Here is a 25984-nt window from a genome sequence, read left to right as displayed (position 1 = left end):
TATATCATTTTGGAGATTATAGCTATCCTCTACACTGTCCACCACTCGGCCAATCTTTGTGTCGTCTGCAAATTTCCCAATCGTGCCCCTCCATGTTCGTGCCCAAATCATTAACATGTAACACAAACTAAGGATCCCAATAATGAGCCCTGTGGAACACCACTTAAACAACTTTCTATGTGCATGGGCAGCCATTGACCATTTCACTTTATTTCCTGTTACCAAGCCAACTTTTAAGCAGTGGGACAGGTTAGAGGACCAGCGATAGGTGGAGATTGACAAAGATGTTGTGGACAAAAAGACACAGGGAATTTACCTGGTGATAATGACTAAAAAGAGTGCTGATAGTGGCACATTAAGAGATCAGAATGTGTTAATGGCAGAACAGGTAAGCAACGTCAAAGGACAAATTTGAACAGATAGTCCTGATGGGGTGGGAGGAGGGGAGACAATGGCGAGGGAAGAAATTAAAATAAATTTGTAGAAATAAAAATGAGGTAAAGGTGGAGGAGAGAGTTCGCTCTCTGAAGCTGTTGAACTCGCTGTTAAGTCGAGAAAGTTGTAACATGCCTAATAGGGAGGTGGTGTTTCTTCAGTTTGCATCGGGCTTCACTGGAACATTGCAGCAGGCCAAGGACAGACATGTGGACATGAGAACAGGACAGTGAGTTGAAATGGCAAGTGACAGGAAAATCTGGATCCTGCTTGCAGGTGGACTGAGGTGTTCTGCAAAGCGGTCACTCAGTCTGCATTTAGTATCTGGGCTTAGGCTAAACCTACAAGTACACAAAATAACATTCTTGCAAAGTATTTCAAAACACAAATTTTCAAATGACTTACTGATTTGATCTGTAACGTGAAATTTAAGACTGAATGTCACTGCTATTTTATTGCTTTTTTGTTGGAGTGTAAGGTCACATTACTTTTCAAGCGGTAAAATAGTTTACGAAGCACTGTTCCATTTTGCTTCCGCTTTGCTTCATTTGACATGTACACAATCCAGCAAGATCATAAATATAACAGCAAATTACTGCGGATGCTGCAATCTGAAAACACTGGACAATCACAGCACGTCTGACAGAATCTGTGGAGATAAATGGGAGCTACACATTTTGAGTCTGGATGACTCTTTGTCAAAGCTAGATAGAACTGGAAATGGGGTCAGATTTATACTGTAGTGGTGGGGCATGGAGCATTGGGGCTGGATAGGGGCCAGCGATAGGTGGAGATTGACAAAGATGTCGAGGACAGAAAAAAAAAGAAATGTAAATGGCGGTGATTAAGGCTTAGAAGGGGGCTGTTCGTGGTACATAAAGAGATTAGAATGTATGAATGGCAGAACAAAGGTGAACAATATGTCAAAATGAAACTAGGAACAGATGGCCCAAGTGGAGTGGGGGGAGGGGGAACAATGGTGAGGGAAAAACAAATCAATGGAAACAAATTGATAGAAACAAAAATGGGGTGAAGATGGAGGAGAGAGCTCAGTTTGAAGTTGAACTCAATGTTAAGTCCGGAAGGCTGTAACGTGCCTAATCGGAAGATGAGGTGCTGTTCCTGCAGTTTGCGCTGGGCTTCACTGGAATATTGCAGCAGGCTGCGATTGCATGGGAAGGTGACATGGGAAGTGGATGAGGTGTTGGAGGAGTGGACCAGGGTATCCCAGAGGCAAAGAACCCTGCAAAATGCTGACAGGTGGAGTGAGGGGAAGATATGTTTGACCGTGAAATCATGCTGGACATGGCGAAATTGGCAGAGGATGATTCTTTGAATGCGGATGCTGGTGGGGTGAAAAGTGAGGACAAGGAGGAACCTATCCAGGACTCTCCCGTTTCCGACCCATCTCCCACACCTCTGCCCACACCCCCTCTCCTCCCTCCTAGGATCAGGATAGGTTCCCTCATGTCATTCTGTTGTTAGTATGGACGTCATCCTGTATTATGTGCATTAACTGCATTGAATGCTGAAATCCTGATTTCACTTTGGTGATTTGATACAAATTCATTGGTTGCAATCTTGACGGTAAAGGAAGTAAGACAAAGGAAAGACTAATGTTTCTACCCACTTGAAATCTCAACGACAACAATTTGAAGTAGCATTGAAACATATGCATTTCACTACAGATTGTAAAATCAGTGCAATATGCGCGTGATTCCTTGTTGCATAAAAATATCAGATCTTTGTCTTAAGTAACTCATCCCTGATGGTTGTCACAATATCACCTACAGATTTTTTTAAAAACCCAATTTTACAGCCTTTGTTTGCTATGCAAAATTTGGACACAGGAATGAATTTCTATCATATGGCATGCAATATGTATGCTGATGTCAGAGTGCAATTTATGCATTATCCACACTGAGGTTTCCTGTAATTCAGCAGGAAATTCAAATCTGAGTACTTAATGTCAGTGTGATTATCTTTAATTCTAATATTTTAAGAGTATGAGAGCTAGGTAACCAAGTACTCCATTCTTGTGATTTTGAGGCCTAAATCTGGAAGTGCGAGATATAAGTTACACAGACAAACCAAACACTTAATTGCTCGTGGCAAGAATAAGTGTCTTCACTTTGCCAAAACCCTGCCCTTTCCACCATATAGGTGGATTAAATACTTGCGGGACATATGCTTGTCAGGGCATGTAATTTAATATAAAACCTGGAAATGATCTATCGAGTGCTAGGTCCCATTCTTGGAAACCTGTGAAAAGCTCCTTTCCAAACACAACACATTCCTCAGAGGGAAAGATTTATTGATTATTATAAAAAGTACACCACCATTCATTTCAATTTGTAAAGAAATTACCAACTGTGAAGGCCAATAGAATATATGGGATTGTTCTGTGGATCTGAACTATCTTTGTCCAGAAAACATGTTAAAGCTACTGTACAAATAGCACAATTAGTCGCCCGGTAAAAATGCAACCATTACATCAATGTAAAAATAAGTATATAATTTAAAAATAAATTAAGTTAAACATCAGTTTGACTATTAATTATTAAATGTTTCCAATTTGAATTTGTAATCTTTAATAATTAGTTTATTTTCTGAAGTGGATAGTTTGTCATGACTCTAACTTGTGCTCGAAGACATTGGCCGTTAGATTTTTTTCAATCACTGCGACAGCAAATTCAAGTTCAATTGTTGAACTTCCTTTTAACTAGTTGACGGTTGATATTGGTGGTGCTTTGCTCGGTTTGAAGATGACTGTACGTAAGTCTTGCTGCTGATTCTTGATGTCTTGATGTGATTGTGGAGGAGATGCAGCACGTTTTAAGGAAAATGTTCTGATAACTTTGCCTTATGAAGCTATCAACATTACGTAAATTAACCTTTCTTATGTCTCTTAATTGATTTTTCCACTGAAACCAACTGAGCTGCTGCTCGCTAGTACAAGGGAGATTTGTGTTAATGTTGGAAAGCTATGCAACTTTTCCACTAAACGTATGTTGGTGTCTGCTGCGGAACAGAGTGCTTGTTTTCACTGAATTTGCTGGATTAAACTTGTTTGACTGCTCCGCTTTCTTGAGCTCACAGCAAACTTGGCCACTGTTTATTTTGCAGATGTTGCAAAAAATGTGAATTTGCTTTTTGCTGCAAAAATGTGAAGCTTTTACAATTGTGAGTATTTCTGTTGAGACATCTGCTTGGAATTGAGGGAGACCAATTTTCTGGACATCAGCACACACTGCCTGCCATATATGCTGTACTATTATCACTGATATGATTGATATACATGCATCCCAGGACTCACATTTTGGACAGCAAACAAAGGCTGTAAAATTGGATTTTAAATATATCTGTAGACACTACTGTGACAATTATCAGGGATGAGAGTAGTTAAAGACAAAAAATGTTTTTTTTTGTGACGAATCATGCAATTATTGCACTTTTTACGCTCTAGTGAAATGCTAGGCTACTTCAAATTGGTGGAATTATTAGACTTCAAGTGGGTTGAAACATTGTTTTTTTATCCTTCCTTTGGGATGTTGCCAGGAAAACTTGAGATGGAGTGTAAACTTGTCCAGTATACTTAAATTGCTTTCAGTGGGGTGGTGGAAGTGACATAACAACAATAGGTAAAGAGAAGCCTTTGCGTACAGCTCACAAATATATATTTTTAAATTTGACTTTGTGTTGTTTGCATTTGTTGTCACATTCAAATATTAGCCCAAAGCTTCCGAGTAGTGGCAATCACAGACAGATTGCACTTCACTCCTTTTACCTACCCAGCTACACATTTCTCACCTCACTTGACCCAGGCCTGGTGAGAAATGTGCAGCAAGCATATCTTGTTTCTGAGGTCTTTCAGTGCCGGGCAGTAGCACTGGAGAGAATGAAGCCACATTCACTTTATCCTGCACCAGCTCCTGTAAACCAGGCAAGTTCATAGGATCTGAACCCAGGGATAAGTAAGTGGGAAGGATGACGGGGGCAGGGAAGGATGACGGGGGCAGAGGAGGAGGATAGGATGGATAGGGGGCATGAAGGGTGTTTGGGATGGTAGTTGGCATTCAAGGAGAGGTTGGGGGGTGAGGGGTTCTGGGCAGGGCAGGTGGTGGAAGAAACCAATAGGCGTTTAGCAGTGTTGTTAACTACCCAGGAGTTTGAAAGTTGTATTAATTCTTCTAACATTTCTGGGTAATTCATGTTTCATGAGGTGCAAAATTAATTTGGTCTAATTTGCTACATGGTGAGCTGTCCTTGGAAGACTATCATGTTACATCTGCAAAGGAGGGCACTCTCTGATGGAATACTTAGTGACATTAGCAACAGTCTCCAACCATTGCTCTTTATCTGTGATGGTAGTGCAGCATGGAAGATGTGTAAAAGATTCATCTCCGTGCCAAATTCATGTTTATTTTCAATCTTGATCTTTTGAAATTTATTTTGAACTGTTAAAGGTTTCAGAAATTCTGAAGATAAAACTTAAAAAAAACAAAATTACTGAATCTGCGAATCACAAGGAGTCAGCCTTGGGGAAAAAAACAAATGTTTGGAATAGGATGTACTGTTTTCAAAGAATCCAGGGGTGAGGTTCTGAAAGAACCTTGAAGATGTGGTTTGCTTAAAAAAAATTCAATTTGTTTAATTTTCCACAATATCCTTCTGAAGATACTTTTAAATAAATAACCAAGTTTTGCTTAATTTTATCATCTTTGTTGCACATTTGGTAAATGGTTGTATTTGGGGATGGAGTGGGAGTGAAGGTATAAACACTTTACAGAGCAAGATTCTAAAATACTGATCATAACATGCTGAGAAATTTGTTTTGCGTAAGCAAAATGTTTTCTAAAGAACCCATGCAATAAGAGGACAAATGCTATCCACTTAAAACATAATCCAAAAAGCTTCAAGTTGGGTTATAGTATAAGACAGTTGGATGCCCTCAAATTTCCTGTACTATTAAGATTGTTTTTCCATTTATTTCCCATCCTTCTGAAGGCAGTAACTCTTTGGGAAAGCCCTAGCTCAAGTGGCCTTTGTTGGTGTCGGATTATTTTAGCCGAAATGTACTGCATGCAACTAATCGAATTCATGGGTGTTCCCTCCTGGAAGTGGAGTCCACTGTTAGTTTTGTGGCGATTTCACAATGTGAAGACTAGTGCAGGGAATACAAATGCCATGTTGATATAATGGCTAATAAAGTTGTGTTGTAACCTCTGTAAAGTGGCTTCACACAGTATCTGGTGTACACACATTTATAGGACCTGGATGACCTTGCTGTTGGGTATTAGCCTAAAATACACTTCATTCCCCATCATCTTTCATCTTGATAGAGCAGAATATATAAAATTGTGTGTATGAAATGTACCCAATAAAGATCATTCCAGATTTGAAAGTTTGTTGACTTTTGGTCACTGCCCTTAAAAGCTGAAATCATCTTTGGATATGTTTGTAAAGCACTATTTTGCTTAAAGCAGCACTGTTCAACTGTACGTCATATAATCCAAAATGTTCAGGTGATATCTGTACGACTGATGGTGCCTCTCCTGATCCTTTGTTTTTGTAATTTTTAGTTAATCTTTCTTGCTTTACTTGAATGCTAAAGACGTGTTCTAGTAAATTACTGAACAGAACGTATTACTCACAGACAGGGAGCATCCTTTCTTGACATTAACATTTGTGCGTTTTACAAACAAATCCTTATTCCACCTTGCTGGAATTTTAAAGAATGAAGTTGTAACAATGAAGTAAGAGTTTTTATGAAATGTAGGATAGTGATAACTTTCATTTCTACATTTAAAAAAAAGTCTATTTGATGGGCTGGCTTTGGTGAATTTAAGTATTGGCTCCAGGCATCTTCTGCAATGAATCTGAATATTTGAGACTGGCACTAAGTAGCTGATAAGTACAATGTCTTACTTGCACAGAATACTCAAGTTAGAAACATTTCAGTCTGAAGAACTCTCTCTTTCCTAAACGGATTCCTCAATATTTCTTCCTTTTAACAGAACGTATTCCTGTTAATTTTCTTCCTTTTTCAGCTTTCATGAGTTTCCCTACTGCAGTAGACTGAAGAAAATGAAAGCATTTTTATCCCGAACGGATGTTTCAAAGGAAGAGGTGGTTAATGAATTAGGTAAAATATGCTTCTATTACCTCAACTGTTCTGTACTAAGCCCTAGTTTTATTTATTTTTTTAAGTGTATTAACTTTAGCAAAATTAAGAGAGAGGAAAGAGAACTGTGCCAGCTGGAAGGAAAATAATTAGTTGTAGGAGTTCAAGATAGCAGCTGTTTCCTGCCAAACTCTGTTTTCAGCATTTTAAAGCAATGTTTTTGCTGCCCCGTTGACTCTTTCACTTATTTGTTGACATCTAATTTTATAAATTGTATAAACTTTGCGCCGGATCTCATTACAGCCTTAGTCCAAACATGGACAAAAGATTTGAATTGCAGAGGCCAGTTAGTGACTACCCTTGACATTAAGATAACATTTGACAGTGTGGCATCAAAGAACACTGGAGCAAAGCTCTCCATTGGTTGGAGTCATACCTAATGCAGGCAGATATTTGTGGTTGTTGAAGAGCATTCATCTCTACTCCATTTCATTACTGCAGGAGTCATAGAATGGCTACTGCATAAAAGGATGCCATTTGACCCATTTGGTGCTGTTTCTGTGCAAAATCAAAACAGCTAGCACCACTCTCCAGCCCTATTCATGTAGCCCTGCAAATATTTCTTTAGTACGACAAGGCTCATCTGGAGTTTGAATATAGTGTGTCTCATTCCTTCAGTGAAATTGTTATAAGGAAAAATTGTACCCTAAGACCAGTCAGTCACCAGTGACAGCCATAGCTAAAATTGGACTTGATCTCACAACTTTCTGACCCTGAGCCAATGCCAACCCTGTGTTTCTAAGGGTAGTGTCCTCTGCGCAATTATGTTCATCATCTTCATGAATAACCTCTCCCTCCATAAGATTAGAAATGGGGCTGGCAGCTGATAAATGCAAAGTGTTCAGTTCAGTCAGTTATCATTAACTCTGCAGATAATGAAGCAGTCTAGTCTTACATGCAACAGGATCTGGTCATTTTCAGGCTTGGGCTGATAAGTGGCAAGTAACATTCCTGGCACATATGCCAGGCAAGGGTCGTCCTCAACAATGTAGAATTTAATTACCTTCCTTTGATATTCAATGGCATTAGCATCGTTGAATCCTCACCATCAACATCGGAGGGGTTACCATTGACCAGAAAGTGTGTGGGCAGCACGGTAGCATAGTGGTTAGCATAATTGCTTCACAGCTCCAGGGCCCCAGGTTCGATTCCCGGCTTGGGTCACTGTCTGTGCGGAGTCTGCACGTTCTCCCCATGTGTGCGTGGGTTTCCTCCGGGTGCTCCGGTTTCCTCCCACAGTCCAAAGATGGGCAGGTTAGGTGGATTGGCCATGCTAAATTGCCCTTAGTAACCAACATTGCCCTCAGTGTTTGGTGTGGTTACTGGGTTATGGGGATGGGGTGGAGGTGTGGGCTTTGGTAGGGTGCTCTTTCCAAGAGCCGGTGCTGACCCGATGGGCCAAATGGCTTCCTTCTGCACTGTAAATTCTATGATAAGTCTATCTATGATAAGTAGAAACTTGACTGGATCAGTCACGTCAATAACGTAGCTCTAAGAACAGGTCAGAAGCTGGGTACTCTGCAGTGAATAACTCTCCTCCTGACTCTCCAAAGCCTGTCCACCACCTACAAGGCACAAGTCAGGTGCGTAATGGAATACTTTTCACTTGCCTTAATGAGTGGTGCTCCAATAACACTTGAGCTTGGCACCAACCGGGGCAATTCACTGCCACTCCCTCCACCACTGCATTATGATTGCCATATATACCAGATGCACTGCAGAAATGTGCTAAGGTTTCTATGATAGCCCCTACCAAGCCCTCAACCTCTACCACCTTGAATAACAAAGGCAGTGGGCACATAGACACGTCACCATTTGAAAGTCACACACTAGTTTAACTTGATAGTTTATTGCTGTTCCTTCATGGTTGCTGGGTCAGAATCCTAGAACTCCATACCTAGTGGCACTATCTGGACACCTACACCAAATGGGCTACAGCGGCTCAAGAAGGCACCTCAATACCACCTTCAAGGTTACTTGGAGATGCGCAATAAATGCTGGCCTTACCTGTGGCAGCCACATGTCATGAACAAATAAAATAAAGATCAGTGACATTTTGGGTCACCATTAATCCTGATTCTGGAAACGGCATGTTTTTGAGATTTACAATATTCCCAACAGCAACAGTTGCTCTCGTTTAATGTAATTAAATTTGTTTATGATCATGAGAAGCAGGCAAACATATTGCTGAACATCAAAATATTGCATCAACCAAGGATATTCATGCAATAAATATCTCCCCTTCTAAGATTATTAATTACCAATGCCTCTGCTTTTATGCAAAACTTCCATACTCTGCCTTGCACCTTTTTTCTCATATTTTAATATGCACTGGGACATTGCATTTGCTCCCCAAGGTTATGCTTTCGTGATTAATGTTTGCCATTTTATAATTTAAACTGTGGCATAAAGGTATTTATAATTATGTGGGCATTTTCAAAAACTTCCATAAATAACTAAAAATGCTCCACTTGGGTTTACCCTGTACAGTGCTTTGTGTTTGTACTCAAGATGTCATCGCTATGTATTGAGCTTATAAGGTTTGCATGACTTTTGTTTACTTTAGGGAACGGAATTGCAGCTTTTGAATCAGTGCCAACTGCTATTTATTCCTTCCTGAGGTGCATGGATCCTGATCCAGAAATTCCAGAAAAGTACAACGGACTTGAAAGGACAATAATCTACAGTATTTCACTCGGTGGAGACACCGATACAATTGCCACCATGGCAGGAGCAATTGCTGGGGCATATTATGGCAAAGATCATATACCACCGTCTTGGCAGAGGGGCTGTGAAGCCTATAAAGATGCAGAGTATTTTGGGGAGAAATTGTGTGACTTGTACTGTAATCGCCTAGCCTCCTCTCTAAAAACAGGATAAAATAAATTTAATGGGGATGTGCTTTTGTTGGTGAAATATAAATAATGAAATTGCAAATGAAAAATATAGTATTCTTGACAAAATGGGTCAATTCTGCATCTAATTGGTTCTGGAATTTTTTTTGAGTAATCAAAACTTTGAGTCACCGTTTCAAATTGTCAATTTTGTTTCTAACTTGAAATAATTTAGCGCTGAACTGATTCAAAGAAGCCTCAATTGTAATTATTTAATCTCCTATTTGATTCATCCACAAACACTAGTGTAAGGAGCATATGAGTAGTACAACTTTTTCTTAAATTGAATTTGTCACACTGTCTCATATTAAGGATCAGTTGAATATTGGAGGTTTTGTCTGGGTCCTTCAGTCATTCAGCCGTTGCTACATTTGTAAGGATAGCACATCTGTGAATCTATCATTGCTTAAGTGTCCTGTTTAATGGCTTTATCATCAGGTGTGTTGCTTAACAAGCAGAATATGATGACACCACTGCTGAGCCTGAACATCTATTGTCTTGCCTAAACATTGCTGGCTGTTTGCCGGTTTTATGACATAAATCTGGGGTTAGGGGTTACCCAAACTTCTTTAGGTGAGGGTTGTTTGCTAACTGATATACTAAGACCAGGACTTTGTAGTATTGCTTTGCATTACTTTGCCACGTTACATGGCAATTGAATATAAACCACTTTATATAAGAGCATGATAATTGGGTAGCATAGTGGGTAGCCCTGTTGCTTTACAGCTCCAGGGTCCCAGGTTCAATTCCCGGCTTGGGTCACTGTCTGTGCGGAGTCTGCACGTTCTCCCTGTGTCTGCAGGGTTTCCTCCGGGTGCTCTGGTTTCTTCCCACAAGTCCCGAAAGGCATGCTGTTCGGTGAATTGGACATTTTGAGTTCTTCTTCAGTGGACCCGAACAGGCACCAGAGTGTGGCGACTAGAGGCTTTTCATAGTAACTTCATTGCAGTGTTAATGAATGCCTACTTGTGACAAAGATTATTGTTATTATTACTTTTATAATTGGATTGCCCATCTAAAATCTAACTGAAGTCCTGTCTGATTGCCTAAGAGTGGAGGACAACTGTTGTGTATATAAAATAAAAAATATCGCAAACAGATCATTCAGCTCATCATCCTGGCAATGAGCTACCGGGCATAATACATTTTTCAGTTCTCAGTCCATTACCTTGGAGGATACTCAAATACATATCCAAGTGTTTTTTTTAAATGCAATGAGGGGTTTTGTCTGTCCAACCCACTCAGGAAATGAGTTCCAGAACCCCAGCACTCCCTCAGTGAAAAGGAATCCCCTCAACTCTTCTCTAGTCTTTCTGCCAGGTGTTAGCAATATTGTTGAAGCTCGAACATATAAATGAAATGAACTGACATCCCACAAAACAAGTTTAAAATCATCAGAGAGCTCCTTTATCATTAACACTTTTCACAGAAAAATCACTTTAGTGAAGTAGTTTCACCATGCAGATGACCTTTCCTTTCTCTCCAGAGCTGTGATTTTACAATACCTTCCCTGGATTTTCCTTTTTTTTTTCCAAACATTTATCCATTTCCCTTTTGAAACCATTAGCAATTTTGCTTCAATTCAGAAACAAAATACTGCAGGTGCAAGAAATCTGAAATAAAATTGCTGGAAATAATCAGGTCAGGCAGCATCTGTGGAGAGAAACTTAATATTTTGGTCCGATGAGCCATCATAACGGATTAGTCTTATCACCTGTTTCTGGTGCGGTATTCTCTGCTTTTGTGTGTGTTGTCGTGTTGGTGGCTCATGTAAAAATACCTCCTACCACTGTCATTTTTAATAACTCACTAACCAGCAGAAATATTATTTCTGATTTATGTTATCAAAAACCCTTCATAATTTGGAATATCAGATTACCTCAGTTTTCTCTGTTCTGGTGAATGTAGCCCCAGTTTCCTTAGACCTGTCCTGTGAAAAAAGCCACTCACCCCTGACATCTTAGTAAATTGTTTTTATACTATCTCAAAAGTTGCATGTCCAAACATGGACACTATTTAATTACAGCTCAACTAAGGTTTGTATAGATTTAGTACCACTGCTTTGCCTTTGTACAGTAAGCCTCTTTTTATAAACTTGGGAATCGTGTATGATTTTTCCTTAATAGTTTTATCAACTTGACAAAACAGTTAAAAAACGAGAACATCACTGGCTTTCCCTTGTGAATTCTAATTTTAGCCATTGTCATCCAGATAATTTAAAATGTGTTCTCTAATCTAGCCCATTAAACATGTTTCTTCATTATTAAAACAAATCTACGAAATTATTTGCACTTCAAAAAAGCTTTTTCCCTTAATTGTAAACCCTTCAAAAAAAAAAGCTACTTGCCTGAAGCAGGCTTGATGGTCTGAAATTGTTTCTGTGTAAAGTTGAGAATGCAGGATGACAGGATAAGATGTTTGTCCAGTCTGTTGCCATTGTCTGCCGTTTGTATTAAATTCTAGAGAATAGCAACATAGGAAAGTGTGTTTCCAGCCAGCAGTTACAGTAAAACCAGGAAATGCTGTTCATATTAAAATGCATTAATAATGTATTGAAAAATCATTTGTGATTACTAGTCTCCAGAAGACATATTTCATGTAAATATACATAATACATCCCTATACCAAGAAAATGTTGGTTTCTCTTTGGTTTCAAACTAATGTGTTTTTTATGTGTTCCTCACAAATATCCAAGCTGCAGCTGAAACCAAATGTCAATGCTGTTGAGCTTTTTATCTTCCACCATTTCCAGCTGTGAACCAATGAAGCACTGAAACTTGTAATAAAAAAGCTGGCAATGCTTGCAGCCTCTGGGGAGTGTGAAATAGTTAACTAACGCTTCAATCAATGACATTTACTCAACTGGGAATGGTTAGAAATGTTTTTTATAAAATAAAATGGGGACGAGTGGAAAAAGATGCACCCTCTGATAGGATTAAAATGGGAGTCATTAAATGGCAAAAGAGTGGCGCAGAGCGAAAGAAAGTAGTAATGGGACAATAAAGAAACAGTTGTGTCCAAAGTAAGTGAATGGCAGGATGCTAAACTGCTGTATAGAAAAGGAAACAAGATCAGGTCGAGATAATGGTCTGCAACTTTTGGACTCCTATTTTGGGTGCAGAAGGCCTATAAAGTGCCTATTTTAGTGCTTCTTAAATGTTTTCCCACTGTAATCCCTTTTTAATGCTTGAAAATTGGTGCACCCCAAAGTTAGAGCATGGAGGAGAGTTGTTGAGCAAATGGCTTTGTCCATAATAGTTTTGAACATCATGATGGGGCCTTGGAGCTAAACATCATGCACTCGTGTATAATGAAGCCTCAGAACCAATCCCAGTTCTTGTCCACCGTTCGCCATTGGGTTCCACTACAGGTGCTTCCTAGGAAGTTTTTGATTCAGTTGGAGCCCCAAACTGAATGGCCCATCAGGGAACTGAAAGAATGAAAAATTAGGGTAGGTAAAATCTTTCTATTGACTAACTGGTGGAAAAATATCACGTCCTGGCCAGAGTCTCTGTTCAACAGTTGCCATTGTTGCCTCTGAGCACGCAACCCCCAAACGATAGGGTGGCAATGACGCACAGCATTTTGGCGTGCTTAAATTGTGGTTTATGTAGCGTTCAATTATTCTGCGTTTTGAGAGTTCATTACTAATGCTCACGCTCACTGTGCTTGAGTAGTTAAGCCTGGATGTGGATTCAAATAAGTAAACAAACTTGAGAAGCTGCGAAGCTTGAGAAAGCAGACATTCTAAACCACTGAATGAATGCCTATTGCACATATATTGGCTGGTGTATCATCTCTGCATAACTTCGAGATACAAAATAAACAACAGTTTGTACCCTGAGAAAGGCTGTAGCTCTTTGTTTCTGAATGCTAATTTACCAGTTTCACAAATGTAATCAATTGTTTTGGTCAGGTGGGTACACAGTTAAATCTCAAGAAAATTATGAAATAATTGAGCACATGGTTTTTAGAGCGTTTCATGCTGTGGATTCAAACCTTGGATCAGTTTTAATGAAACTTGCTTCTCAGAACCTTTTAGCCATCAGACAAAGGATTTAGAGTGTAGCTTGTGTGACCATAAAACTTGTAATCAAAAATGTATAGATATTTGTTTAAAAGTGCAGAATTTCAAATATGATTAAAACCATATACTATTAAATTTAGTGTACTAGTTGTAGGTTGCCTTCTGATGCCTATGCTTTTTGAAAACTTGCAAATTGTATAGCGATAGATTTGGTTCCAATGTTAAGGTTATCAATTGAAATGACTAATGATGGTAGGAAATAGTGTATCTACTCACTTCCAAGCTATCATTTCATTTCATACAAAATTTCTGGTTCTCTCTCTTGATGTACCAGGAAAAAGAATCCTGCCCTCCTACTTGTGCGTTGGTTATTAACTGTAGCAAGAGCACTGAGCAAGTAGACTCTCCTGGTGAAATATGGATGCATAAAGGCAAGCGCAACCATATATGGAATGCTCTTGTAATTCTGTAAAGTTGAGAGCACGGTCAAAATGTTAGTGAGTAAGAATTTGACTAGGATTATTTTCCTCCCCCGCAGAAAAGCAGAAATTCCACCAGGCAGGTTGGGAATGAGTTGATAAACAATTTTCTACTATCACTCGTAGCTTCAAATAATAACCTTGTCCTTGGACTCAAACCTATTACTATCCAATTCTATAGCAGCTTTCAAAAAGCATAAACATTAGAAGATAACTCAATTTGACTGAATGTACAATGCACACACAACCACATAGATCAGTGTCACTCTCACATCTGGTTGTGACCCTAGACCTAGCCTGTGCTGCACTTAACAGGCAATGTAAGTACTTGGAAGCTAACAGTTCATAGAATCAACAATGCAGTTCTTGATGTACGCAGTTTACATTTTCATTCCACCACTGAATATCTTAACAGCTGAGGGAAGGAAGAAGAAACGCCATAGAAATTAATCCATAAAGTTCATGTTTTGTGGCATTCTATTTCAATCATTCCCCCTTATCCTATTGTTACAACCCTAGTTGCTGTTACCATTGGACAGTCAGGTCTAACTTTTATTTTTTTTGTTTAGACATGGATGAACAGAGGCACAGTATTACCAATTAACTTTTCACAAAAGAATAAAACATTTATTAAACAAAAATATAACTATAATACACTACTGCCTTACTCCCCATACACCTTAATGGATACATACAGAATTCTAAGGATTAAACGAGTTGCAACATATCTCAAATTCTAATGTTCTCGTCAAGTACACAGTCCATGACTTGCTGTGGTGGCCATGACCTGAGCGGTCGCACATTTGGTGTCTCCTGCTCACTGGTTTTTTTTGGTACTTCCCTACCCGAATAGTGTGTGGGATGGCAACGGGTGCATGAGTGCCCAGGGAATGTAATACTCCTTTGGTGTGTTCTTTCTAACCTTTTATTGCCACAAATATGAAGTTGTGGCTCATTGGTTGAGGAGTGCCACACGGAAGAGACAGCAACTAGAGCAAGAAAGTTTCTGCAGTGTGACGCAGGAGAAGATGGAAATCAATGATCAGCACTGCCTGCTCAGTGGTCTATGGAGCAGCTGGTGGAATTCCTCAATAGCAAATTTAGCAGTGAAGGAGGAGGCCTCTGAGGATTTGGCCAAGATGGTGGAGCTGCTTAGGGTAGCGATCGAGCAGGTGGAGCAGAGGCAGGAGGCTCAGGGCCTGGAGATCCAAAAGGTGGAGGGGTCAGCGAGGGACCATGATGAGGATCGGTGACTGCTGGAGGCAGAGATGGGGATTGTATTGAGCAGCCAGAAAAGCCTGAGGGAGAAGCTGGAGGACTTTGAGAATCGCTCCAGGAGGCAAGGCCTGTGGATTGTGGGGATGCCCGAAGGAATTGAAGGTGCAGAGGCCGCCAAATATATGTCGAGCATGTTGGAGGAGCTGATGTGGGAGGGGGCCTTCGGCTGGCCCTTAGAAATGCATCGAGTGCACAGGGCGCTGAGGAGGAGACCGCAGGTGGGGAGCCGCCAAGGGAGATGGTGGTGGGGCTGCATCGGTTCTTGGATAAATGAGGTGGGCGAGACAGACCAAGAAAAGTACCTGGGAGCGGAGTGAGCTGCGGATTTGCCAGGACCTGGGTGTGGAGTTGCCCAAACGGAGGGCTGGGTATAACCGGATTAAGGCCGCCCTTGCAAGAAGGGGATGAAGTTTTGGGTTTTGTACCCTGCCTGCTTGTAGGTGACGCACCAAAAGCGGTTTTATTTTGACTCGCTGGAGGAGGTGATGAACTTTGAGGGACCATGGGCATGGAGGAGTGTGAGAACATTGAAATTTGGAGTGTGGTTCTGTTTAAATTGTGAGGCACATTGAGTGGGTTCATTGGGGCAGGTTACGATGGGTGAGCTGTGATGTGACTGCCTTTTGTTTTCCTTTGTTTGATGATTAGAGGGACCGATGGGGGAGGTGAGGGGTAGTCAAAGGCCTCGGTCAGGGCCACCATGCTAGCTGGGTCGGCTAGTTAAAGAGAGTAAAGTGGGGGGTTGCCAGGAGGAAGGTGCAGGGGAAGGGGCAATGGGTTGGTTCTTTGTCGGGGGAGGGCTGCTGACATGGGTGTGGCGCAGTTGGGAAGGGTAAGAGGGCGGCGATCATTTTGGGGTGGGCCTGGAAGAGTGGTTGACACGCGCTGGGGTAGCTGGCTAATGAAGGGTTATGGCTGATCGGCCCCAACCAGGATGGACACTTGGAATGTGCGAGGGTTGAATGGGCCGGTTAAGCGGTTGCATGTTTTCACATGCTTTGAGTTTGAAGGCAGACGTTGAGTTTTGAGGAGACGCACCTGAAGTTGAGGGCCAGGCGAGGCTGAGGAAGGGATGAGTGGGGCAGGATTTCCACTCGAGGGTGGACATGAAGATAAGGGGGATGGCGGTGCTGGTCAATAGAAAAGTGGCTGTTGAGGTGGGAAGCATTGCAGCTGATCTGGGGTGGGGAGTGCAGGTCTGTGATGGTTAGTGGGAAGCTGGAGAGGGTGCCGGTTGTCCTGGTGAATGTTTATGCTCCAAATTGGGGCAATGTGGACTTTATGAGGACGGTGTTAGGGAAGATCCCAGATCTGACCACGCACCTGTTGCTAACGGGTGGTGATTTTAACATGGTTATGAATCGGAGGATTGACCGATCAAGTCGTCAATGGTGTCGGTGCTGGCTGGAGATCTGAAGGGATTCGTGGATTTTTGGAGGGGTGAACCATGGAGGTTTGGGAGGCCAAGGGCAAAGTAGTTCTCGTACTTCTCACATGTGCACTGGGTGTACTCGCGGATCAATTTCTTTGTGATAGAACAGGCGCTGCTGGGGGTGATGGCCGGAGTATTTGGCGATTGTGGTTTCTGACCTCGTGCTGCACTGAGTGGATTTGTGGGTGGCACAGGGGGAGGCCCAATGGCCGCAGTGGAGATGGGGTTGTTGGCAGATGAGGGGGTGTGTGAGAGGGTGAGGGTGTCGTTCGAGGGTACGTGGAGTGGTATGACAAGGGGGAGGTCTCGGCCGCCATGCTGTGGGGGGCACTTAAGGCGGTAGTTAGGGGCAAATTTATTTTGATCCGGGTGCATAGGGAGAGATTGAAACTGGAGGAGAGAGCAAGGCTAGTAGATGGGATTTTGAGGGTGGAGCGGAGATACTCGGCGCCAGAGTTGTTGAAGGAAAGAAAGAGGCTCTAGTTGGGAGTTTGTGTTTGTGTCTATGGGGAAGGCGATATGGCAATTGGGGAGGGCCAGAGGGGAGGTGTACGAGTATGGGGGAAAGGTGAATAGGACGCTGATCCACTAGTTAAGGAAGCAAGCAGTGGTGAGGGAGATTGTTTGGGTGAGGGATGAGATGGGTAAGATGGTGTCGGACCCAGAGGGAGTAAATGGTGTATTTGAGGCCTACAGAAGGCTGTTTGCGTCAGAGCCTCAGCTGGGAGAGGACGGTATGAGGCGGTTCCTGGATGTGTTGGAGTTCCCTAGGGTGGAGAGGGTGCAGGGATTGGGGGCCCTAATCAAGCTGAGGGATGTGATGGAGGGCATTGGTTCGATGCAGGCAGGGAAGGCCCTGGGGCGGGACAGTGGAGTTTTGCAGGAAGTTTGGTATGGAGTTGGGGCCCCTGTCAGTGAGAATTATATAATGAGGCAAGGGGTAGGGGGGAGCTCTCCCCCTCACATTGTCGCAGGCATCCATTTTGCTGATTTTGAAGAAAGGTAAGGAAACGGAGCAGTGTGGATCGTACTGCATGATATCATTGCTCAATATGGGTGCAAAGTTGTTGGTGAAGGTGATAGAGGATTGTGTGCCGGGGATGATAGGGGAGACCAGACAAGATTCGTGAAGGGGCGGCAGTTGTCGGCAAATGTGCACAGACTTCTTAATGTTCTTATGACGCCCTCGAAAGGGCAGGAGGTAGAAGTATTAGTGGCAAAGGTTCTGGAGAAAACGTCCCATCGGGTGGAGTGAGCATATTTGTTGGAGGTGCTGGGTTGTTTCAGGTTTGGCTAGGGGTTTGTGGAGTGGGTTCAGCTGCTGTGTAGGACGCCGATGGCTAGTGCCCTGATAAACAGGATGAGTTTGGGGTACTTTGAGCTGCATCGGAGGACGAGGCAGGGGTTTCTGGTCTCCCCGTTGCTTTTTGCTTTAGGGCCGCTGGCAATGGCACTTAGGTTTCGAGCGGTTGGAAAGGGATTGGGGTGGGGTTGCTGAACAGAGTCTTGCTGGATGCGGACGCTCTTGTTCGATATCTCGGACCTGGTGAGCATCTTCAAAAGAATCATGGAGATCTTTTGAGGGTATAAATTGAACATGGGGAAGAGCGAGATGTTCCCGATTAATGCTAGAGGGCAGGAGAGGAGGCTTGGGGAGTTGCTGTTCCAGGTGGTGGGGGCGAGTTTTCAGTATGTAGAAATCCAGGCGGTGCGGAGTTGGGCACAGATACATAAATTGAACTTGACACGGCTGGTGAAAGTGGAGTGGATGAAGATGGATTTCAAGAGGTGGGATGTGTTGCCATTGTCACTGGCTGGACAGGAGTTGATGGTTAAAATGGTGGTTATGCCCAGGTTCTTGTTTGTGTTCCAGAACCTTCCCATCTTTGTCACCAAGTCCTTTTTAGGAATGTAAATGAGACAATTTTGCTTGGGAAGAGAAGACCCTGCTGGTGAGGAGGGTGTTTTTGGAGAGGTGGGGGAGCCAGCGTTTCCGGGTTTGATGAATTATTATTGGACGGCAAACATTGCAATGGTGAGGAAAGGGGCATTGGAGGAGGGGTCGATGTGGGGGTGGATGGAGGCTGTGCCGTGTAGGGGGACGGATCTGAGGGCACTGTTGTTGGCGCCCTTTACTCTCCGGTCCGGTACTCCGTGAGCACCGTGGCGGTTTCAGCATTGCAGGTGTGGTGCTAGTGCAACATTTTGGGTTAGAGGGCATGTCGTGAGCGCTGATATGCAACAAGCATAGGTTTGTGCTGGCGGGGCTGGATCCGAGGTTCTGGGAGTGACGGCAGGTGGGGGTAGAGTATTTTAGGGACTTGAGCTGCCCAAAGGGGATGGTTTCAGATACCTGCAGGTGAGAGATTTTGTGAGGAGAGAGGTGCTGTCCTTCCCAGGGCTGCTGCCTCCGGTATTGCAAGACAAGTTGTTGTTGGAGGATGATATTGGGGAGGGGAGAGTGTCGAAGATCTACCGAAATTTGATGGAGAGAGAAGGGGCTCAGGTGGAGGAAATCAAGGGTAATTGGTGGGGGGGGGGGGGGGGGGGGAGGCGCAGGCCGGGATGTGGAAAGAGGCCCTGCGGTGGGTGAATGTGTCTGCGGTTTGCGAGATTGAGCCTCAACCAATTGAATGTGGTGGATCGGGTCCACAAGACGGTTATGAGGAGGAGCCGGTTCTTTGCAGGGATGGAGGATAGGTGTGGATGGTGTGCGGGCAGGGGGGTGTCTGCAAATCCCAAACACATGTTCTTGACGTGTCAGAGGTTGAGGGGGTTCTGGTGTTGGTTTTGGATGTGATGTCTGAGATTCTGGGTGTGGTGGGGGTGGCCCTGAGTCTGAAGGTGCGATATTCGGCAAGTCGGAAGTCCAGGTTCGGAGAGAGGCCGACGTATTGGCCTTTGCCTTACTGATAGCCTGGAGACAGAACTTGTCGGGCTGGCAGTCCTCGGAGCCACCAAAGGGGGGTTGGGGGGGGGGGGTGGGATATAGGTCAGGGACCTGGCAGAATTCATGCATTTGGAGAAGATCAGGTTCACATGTCGGGGATGAGGAGGGCGAGGGAGGTTCACCTGGAGGTGGAAACCGTTCTCTGATTACTGCAGGCGAATTGAGGTGTCGGGGGAGGGGGGATCCTGGTGTGGGGGGGCTTGGGGGAGATGAGGGGAGAAAAATAGGACGGTGGGGTATGTTAGGGTGTTGGTATGGGCAGATGTTGGGGACCTGAGGTTTCTATTCCTGTTGACGTTTGATCTTAGATTTTTGTGTACCTATGTGAAATGCCTTTAATAAAAATATATTTTTTAAAAGTTCACAGTCCATGTCAACCAACATCAAAATATGGTCAGATAGACGCAATACAATGAAACCTAGTGACAGATGCCACCCAATATAATTTCTGTGCATTTCTCATCAAATCTTAATTGCTTATCACATTGAGTCAACTGATGTCATTGGTACTCTGACTTCCACATGAGTTTCCAAATGTCACTCTCTAAAAAAAACATGTCTCAGAATCTTCCAAACAAAGCTTTCTCTCAGATGTCTTCACCAAGGATCTAATTCCAGGATTTCAGACTCTCTTTTAGGTATTATTCTGCAATATTAATCCAGTAATGAAGTCATTTTAAATTCATTGTAGGTTATTTCACATGCATTCAAGCTTCCACACAATTTCTCAGGTACCCAGCCATGCCAACAGAACACTACTGCTTTACAGGCTGTATTAAGATGTTCTTCTGGAAAGTCTACTCCCTTGTCTTGTCCAGCTGCTTCTGGGTCCATCTCAAAAGTAACCTCAAAAGTTATTTCTAACCTAGGGTGGCTAAGAAACAACGTAGTTTTCATTTAAACCCTGTTTTCTTTCACATCGTAATCCATTTAATTACAATGCAGGCACAGTTTAAAGTGACCAAAGGCCACAGACATGCAGACACCTTTGTTTAGCATGAAGCTAACTAAATTTTTAACCCTTGTACAGAAAAACAGTATTAACCTTACTTAAAGCTATTCCTTGTTTCTAACGGCCACAAATACAAACTACCTAAAACTACCGTTACCTGACAGTTATGCTGAAGCTGATAGCGCTGACTGAATTACAGTTCCTTGGGTATAGAGAGCCACTGATCCTTTGCCCTGGTGCTCATTTTTCATTCTTTTGGATTTTGATGAGATAATTCTTTTTCCTAGATTCATGGTGAATTGAAAATGTAAACTTAAGCGATGTGTGAGATGAGAGATTATGTAGGATTATAAAAGTAACGGAAATTGTGGCAGTCAACAAGAAAATGCAATATTAATCCATTAATGAGGTCATTATGTATTGGTTGTAGGTTATTAGAGCACCAAGTTGCATCTCTCTAGTTCAGTTTAGAGTTGTTGCAGAATAAGTTTGTGGTTAACAATGATCTCCGAACTGGAACCACTGTCGAGAAGTTGGCTCCATTCAGTATTGTTACTCTATAGTTGCAAACAGATTGAATCTGTTTCACTGAGGACATGATGTTCATTGTGTCTCTTCCTGGAGCTTCACAACATTTCTTAAAAGACCTTGTACTCATTTTGACTTCTTTAATGAAGGCATGCCAACTCTCCTACCCTTGTAACTGAAGATGATGCAAGGCAAAATTAACTCTTGACCAGCACAACTCTATTTTATTTTGAACAAACTCATAAGCAGTGATATTTCTTACCCGAGAAACAAAACACCTATATTTCCTCCTTGCCAACTTTCTGCCTCAGAAGAATGCACTCTGCTGGCAGAGTCAGTAGCTGCGAATGTTGCACAATGCGCTCTCCATTTTTTTTTCTGTGATGCTGTTTTTCCTGAGATTTTTCTGTACTTAATGTTTGCAATATATTACCTCATGATTACTAAGTTCTTTTTTGAAACTGTGCTCTGTATTTTGCCACTGCTCGATGTTCCCTCCATTCATAATGTTCTCTTTTGTTCTATAAAGCATTTTTTGTTGTGAGCAGTCTCCCTGTTTTCTTCCTATTCATGTCTTTCTCTCCCTCTCTCTCTCTTCCCCCATCCCTCCCCAGGCAAGTAACCGATTACAAACATTTTGCTTCAATTATGGGGTCTAAGTTTGGGAAATTGTACGGCACCTTAGCTTTAAAAAAATATATAATTCCTAATGACAAGATTGGGAGCATAAAAGCTCTGTTTAAATTGTTTTTAAAACTCGGCAGAAATTTGGATGCTAGAACCAGCTGCAACTGCTGGAAGTACTATACCAGCTGGAAAGGTAATGTAGCATTGCAGCAATCTATATGCACAGCTGATCTTGTCCAGTACTTCAGCAACACTCAACACCAAAGTTCCAATTTTTTACGATTATATGTTCTCTCCGAATAGTGAAACCTTTAGCTCACTAAGTCACATTAATTCACATTAATTTCCCTTGGCAGAGAATTCTTGAACCAGCGAACATAGATTCAAGATAAGTGGCGGAAGGTGTAGAGGGAACATGAGGAAGACATTTTTTACCCAGAGGGTAGTGGGAGTCTGGAATTCGCTGCCCGAGTTGGTTGTGGAGGCAGAGACTCTAAGCTCTTTTAAAACATACTGAATCTGCATCTTAAGTGCTCTAAGCTACAGGGCTTTGGGCCAAATGCAGGAAGGTGGGATTAGAAGGGGAACCTGGGTGTCCTAGCTGGCATGGACAAGATGGGCCAAATGGCCTCCTTCTGTGTTGTAACTTTTCTATGATTCTATGTCTAGTCTTCCCTGTTGCTTCTTTAATATCGCCGATTCAGTCTTTTAAATGTTTTTATAGAATCAAAGACTTGGAGTCAAAGCGTCATATATGTTTACAGCATGGAAACGGGCCCTTCGGCCCAAATTGTCAATGTTTGCCAGTTTTTACCACAAAGCTAGTCCCACTTGCCCGCATTTGGCCCATATCCCTCTATACCCACCCTGCCATCTAACTGTCTAACTGTTTTTCAAAGGAAAATATTGTTCCCGCATCTACCTCTGGCAGCTCATTCCAGATGTTCACCGCCCTCTATGTGAAAAACATTCCCCTCTGGTCTCTTTTGTATCTCTCTCCTCTCACCTTAAACCTCTTTGCTCTAATTCTAGACTCCTCTACCCCAAAGCCTTCTATGCTCATCCAAATCATTAATATATATAACAAGTAACAGTGGACCCAGCCCTGATCCCTGAGGCACACCGCTTGTCACAGGCCTCCAGTTTGAAAATCAACCCTCCACAACCACCCTTTGGCTTTGGTCTCAAAGCCAACTTTGTATCCAATTGGCTACCTTACCCTTGATTCCATGAGATTTAGCCTTTTGCAACAACGTAACATGCGGTACCTTGTCAAAGGCCTTGCCAAAGTCCATGTAGACAATGTTGACTGCATTGCCCTCATCTACCTCCTTGGTTACCTCTTCAAAAAACTCAATCAAATTTGTGAGACATGACTTTCCCCTTACAAAGCCATGTTGACTTTCCCTAATTAGCCCTTGCCTGTCTAAATGCCTGTAGATCTTGTCCCGCAGAATACCTTCTAACAATTTATCCACTACAGAAGTAAGGCTAACCAGTCTGTAGTTCCCCGGCTTATCCCTACAGCCCTTCTTAAACAAGGGCACAACATTTGCCACGCTCCAATCTTCAGGCACCTCTCTTGTGTCGATGATTCAAATATTTCGGCTAGGGGGCTGGCAATTTCTTCCCTAGCCTCCCACAATGTCCTGGGATACAGTTCATCAGGTCCCGGGGATTTATCTATCTTGATGCGCTTTAATACCTCCAGCATCTCCTTCTCTGTAATATGTACACTCCTCAAAACATCACTTTTTATTTCCCTAACATTCGTGCCTTTCTCAACAGTAAATACAGACGAGAAATATGCATTTAGGACCCCTCCCATCCTTAGTGGATCAGCATATAGATTACCTTGTTTATCTTCAAGAGGCCCAACCCTCCTAGTTACCCTTTTATCCTTTATAATCTGTAAAAGCTCTTTGGATTTTCCTTTGCCTTATCTGCCAAGACAATCTCGTGTCCTCTTTTTGCCCTCCTGATTTCTCTCCTAATTCTACTCTGACAAGCCATTGAAGTTCCATTCTAGACTGGTCAAAAGAATTTAGACCTGAATATTATAGGAAGATTTATTTTCATTGCGCTAGAGATGGACTAAAAATCTCCCTAGTTCTACAACATGACAAACAAATAGCAAATGAAAGATGTTTTGTCCTGTAACATATACATTATGGGGGTGTTAGATCAGTTACCGCATTGTTTTACATTAATATTTTGTTGTTGTACAAAGAACATACATCCAAAATTGATCTAAATGTTGATAAATAGAGGTTCCCTAATACAGATTTACTTTCCAAACTATTCAGTTTATTTGTGAACATGAAGTTTGCATTTAGTACTACCAAGCTCGAGAGTGCAATCAGGTTGTGGCGTCACAATCATCACAGAAAACTGTACATTAGAAATGCAAATGAAGTGAAAATAAACAGAGGTATAAATAAAAGCAGCCTGAAGACTTTTTTAGGAATTGAGATTAAACTTTTTAAAAATTGAGGAAAAAATAAATTGAAACATACCGTTTTTCCATTTCGTGAAGGTGAATGCCAATGGCCTAATACAATCCATATAGAATGCACATCCTTGTTGGATCATTGCAACACTATCCTTCAACCGCTCAGCCTTGCTGAATGAATCTCTAATTCGCAAGGACAAATTAAGGTCTTCCAACAAAAAAGGTTGAGCGATGCCGTGGCATTTTGACATCAACTTGCCTTGTGCAACAAATGATAATAACAGGAAGGTCAAAAACTATTTTAACCCACAGTTATTTATTGATATGCCTTCTAAAACAATTTTCTGTAGTTAAGAAAGGTATTGGGGCAGCACGGTGGCACAGTGGTTAGCATTGCTGCCTACGGCGCTGAGGACCCAGGTTCGAATCCCGGCCCTGGGTCACTGTCCGTGTGGAGTTTGCACATTCTCCCTGTGTCTGCGTGGATTTCACCCCCACAACCCAAATATGTGTAGGGTAGGTGGATTGGCCACGCTAAATTGCCCCTTAATTGGAAAAAAATAATTGAGCATTCTAAATTTATTTTAAAAAAGGAAGAAAGAAAGGTATTGGCTGGGCTGAGTTGTGAAATACACCATCAGGACAACACTTATGTTTATGCAACGCCTTTAGCGTGGTAACATATTTCAAGGTACTTCACAAGAATTCTATCCAAAGGAATTGGTGACATTGAGTCACAGAAGGAAATAGTAGGAGAGATATAATCTCTATTATTATTATTGTCACAAGTAGGCTTACATTAACACTGCAATGCAGTTACTGCGAAAAGTCCCCAGTCGCCACACTCCGGTGCCTGTTCGGGTACACAAAGGGAGAATTCAGAATGTCCAATTCACCTAACAAGCACGACTTTCATGACTTGTGGGAGGAAACCCACGCAGACATGGAGAGAACCTGCAGACTCCGCACAGAAAGTGGCCCAAGCCGGGAATCGAACCTGGTACCCTGGCGCTTGTTATATTACCACGAATGGTAATATGTTGTATTCTTTGTCTCTTCCTCCAGAATGACCCAATGTAGTGTTGACAAAGAATATACCAATCAAAAGATTGAAACAAACTAATTTAGTATTACACTACTAATTAAATTAAGTTTGCATATTCTGAGTTGTAGAAGATAAACAAATGATATTGAATCTGTAGGACAGTATTCAATATTCTATCTAACTACTAACTACACTATGACTTGACCTCATGCTATATATCTCTAATCAACTTTAACTCTGCTCTCTCCATGTTCACTTCAGCTTCTCCCAGAATTCCTGGCGAGGCGGTCTTAAATACAGTGAATTAGTAACGCCTTCTAGTGTTTGATTTACTTATAGATGCAATTATTAACCCTTCGCTATTCTGACTATATATATCTATCATTACAGCGCTGTGAAGCAACAGTGCTAACCAGTGTGCTACCATGATCACCAAAAATGTGGGCAAAGAGGTAGGTTTTAAAGAGCGTCTCAAAGGAGGAAAGAGACTATGAAAGGCAGAAATGTTTAAGGAAGAGATTCCAAAACCTAGGTTCAAAACTAAAGGCAGAGCTACCAATGGTGAACCAATTCTAACTGGGAATGCTCAAGAGGCCAGAACTGGTGGAGCACAGATATCTTGGAGGATTGTAGGGCTGGACAAGATTGCTGGGAGAGGAAGGGATGGTTTTTGTAGCAAGGATGAAAATGTTGCTTAATTG

At 42.2% G+C, this 25984-nt stretch overlaps 1 protein-coding gene across 1 annotated transcript in view; it reads left to right on the top strand.

Moving 5' to 3' along the window:
* adprs (ADP-ribosylserine hydrolase) overlaps positions 1-9701 on the top strand; it is a 41100-nt gene extending 31399 nt beyond the window's left edge. Inside the window, exons 5-6 of the mRNA XM_038799919.1 lie at positions 6486-6580; positions 9186-9701. Of these exons, the coding sequence (XP_038655847.1) occupies positions 6486-6580; positions 9186-9499 (409 nt within the window). The 3' untranslated portion in view covers positions 9500-9701. The remainder of the gene's footprint in view (positions 1-6485; positions 6581-9185) is intronic.
* The last annotated feature ends 16283 nt before the right edge of the window (positions 9702-25984 follow it).

This window comes from Scyliorhinus canicula, chromosome 1 (genome assembly GCF_902713615.1).
Source record: "Scyliorhinus canicula chromosome 1, sScyCan1.1, whole genome shotgun sequence".
Taxonomy (NCBI): Eukaryota; Metazoa; Chordata; class Chondrichthyes; order Carcharhiniformes; family Scyliorhinidae; genus Scyliorhinus; species Scyliorhinus canicula.
Note: the sequence above shows the minus strand (reverse complement) of the source record. Positions and strands in the feature narration are given on the sequence as shown.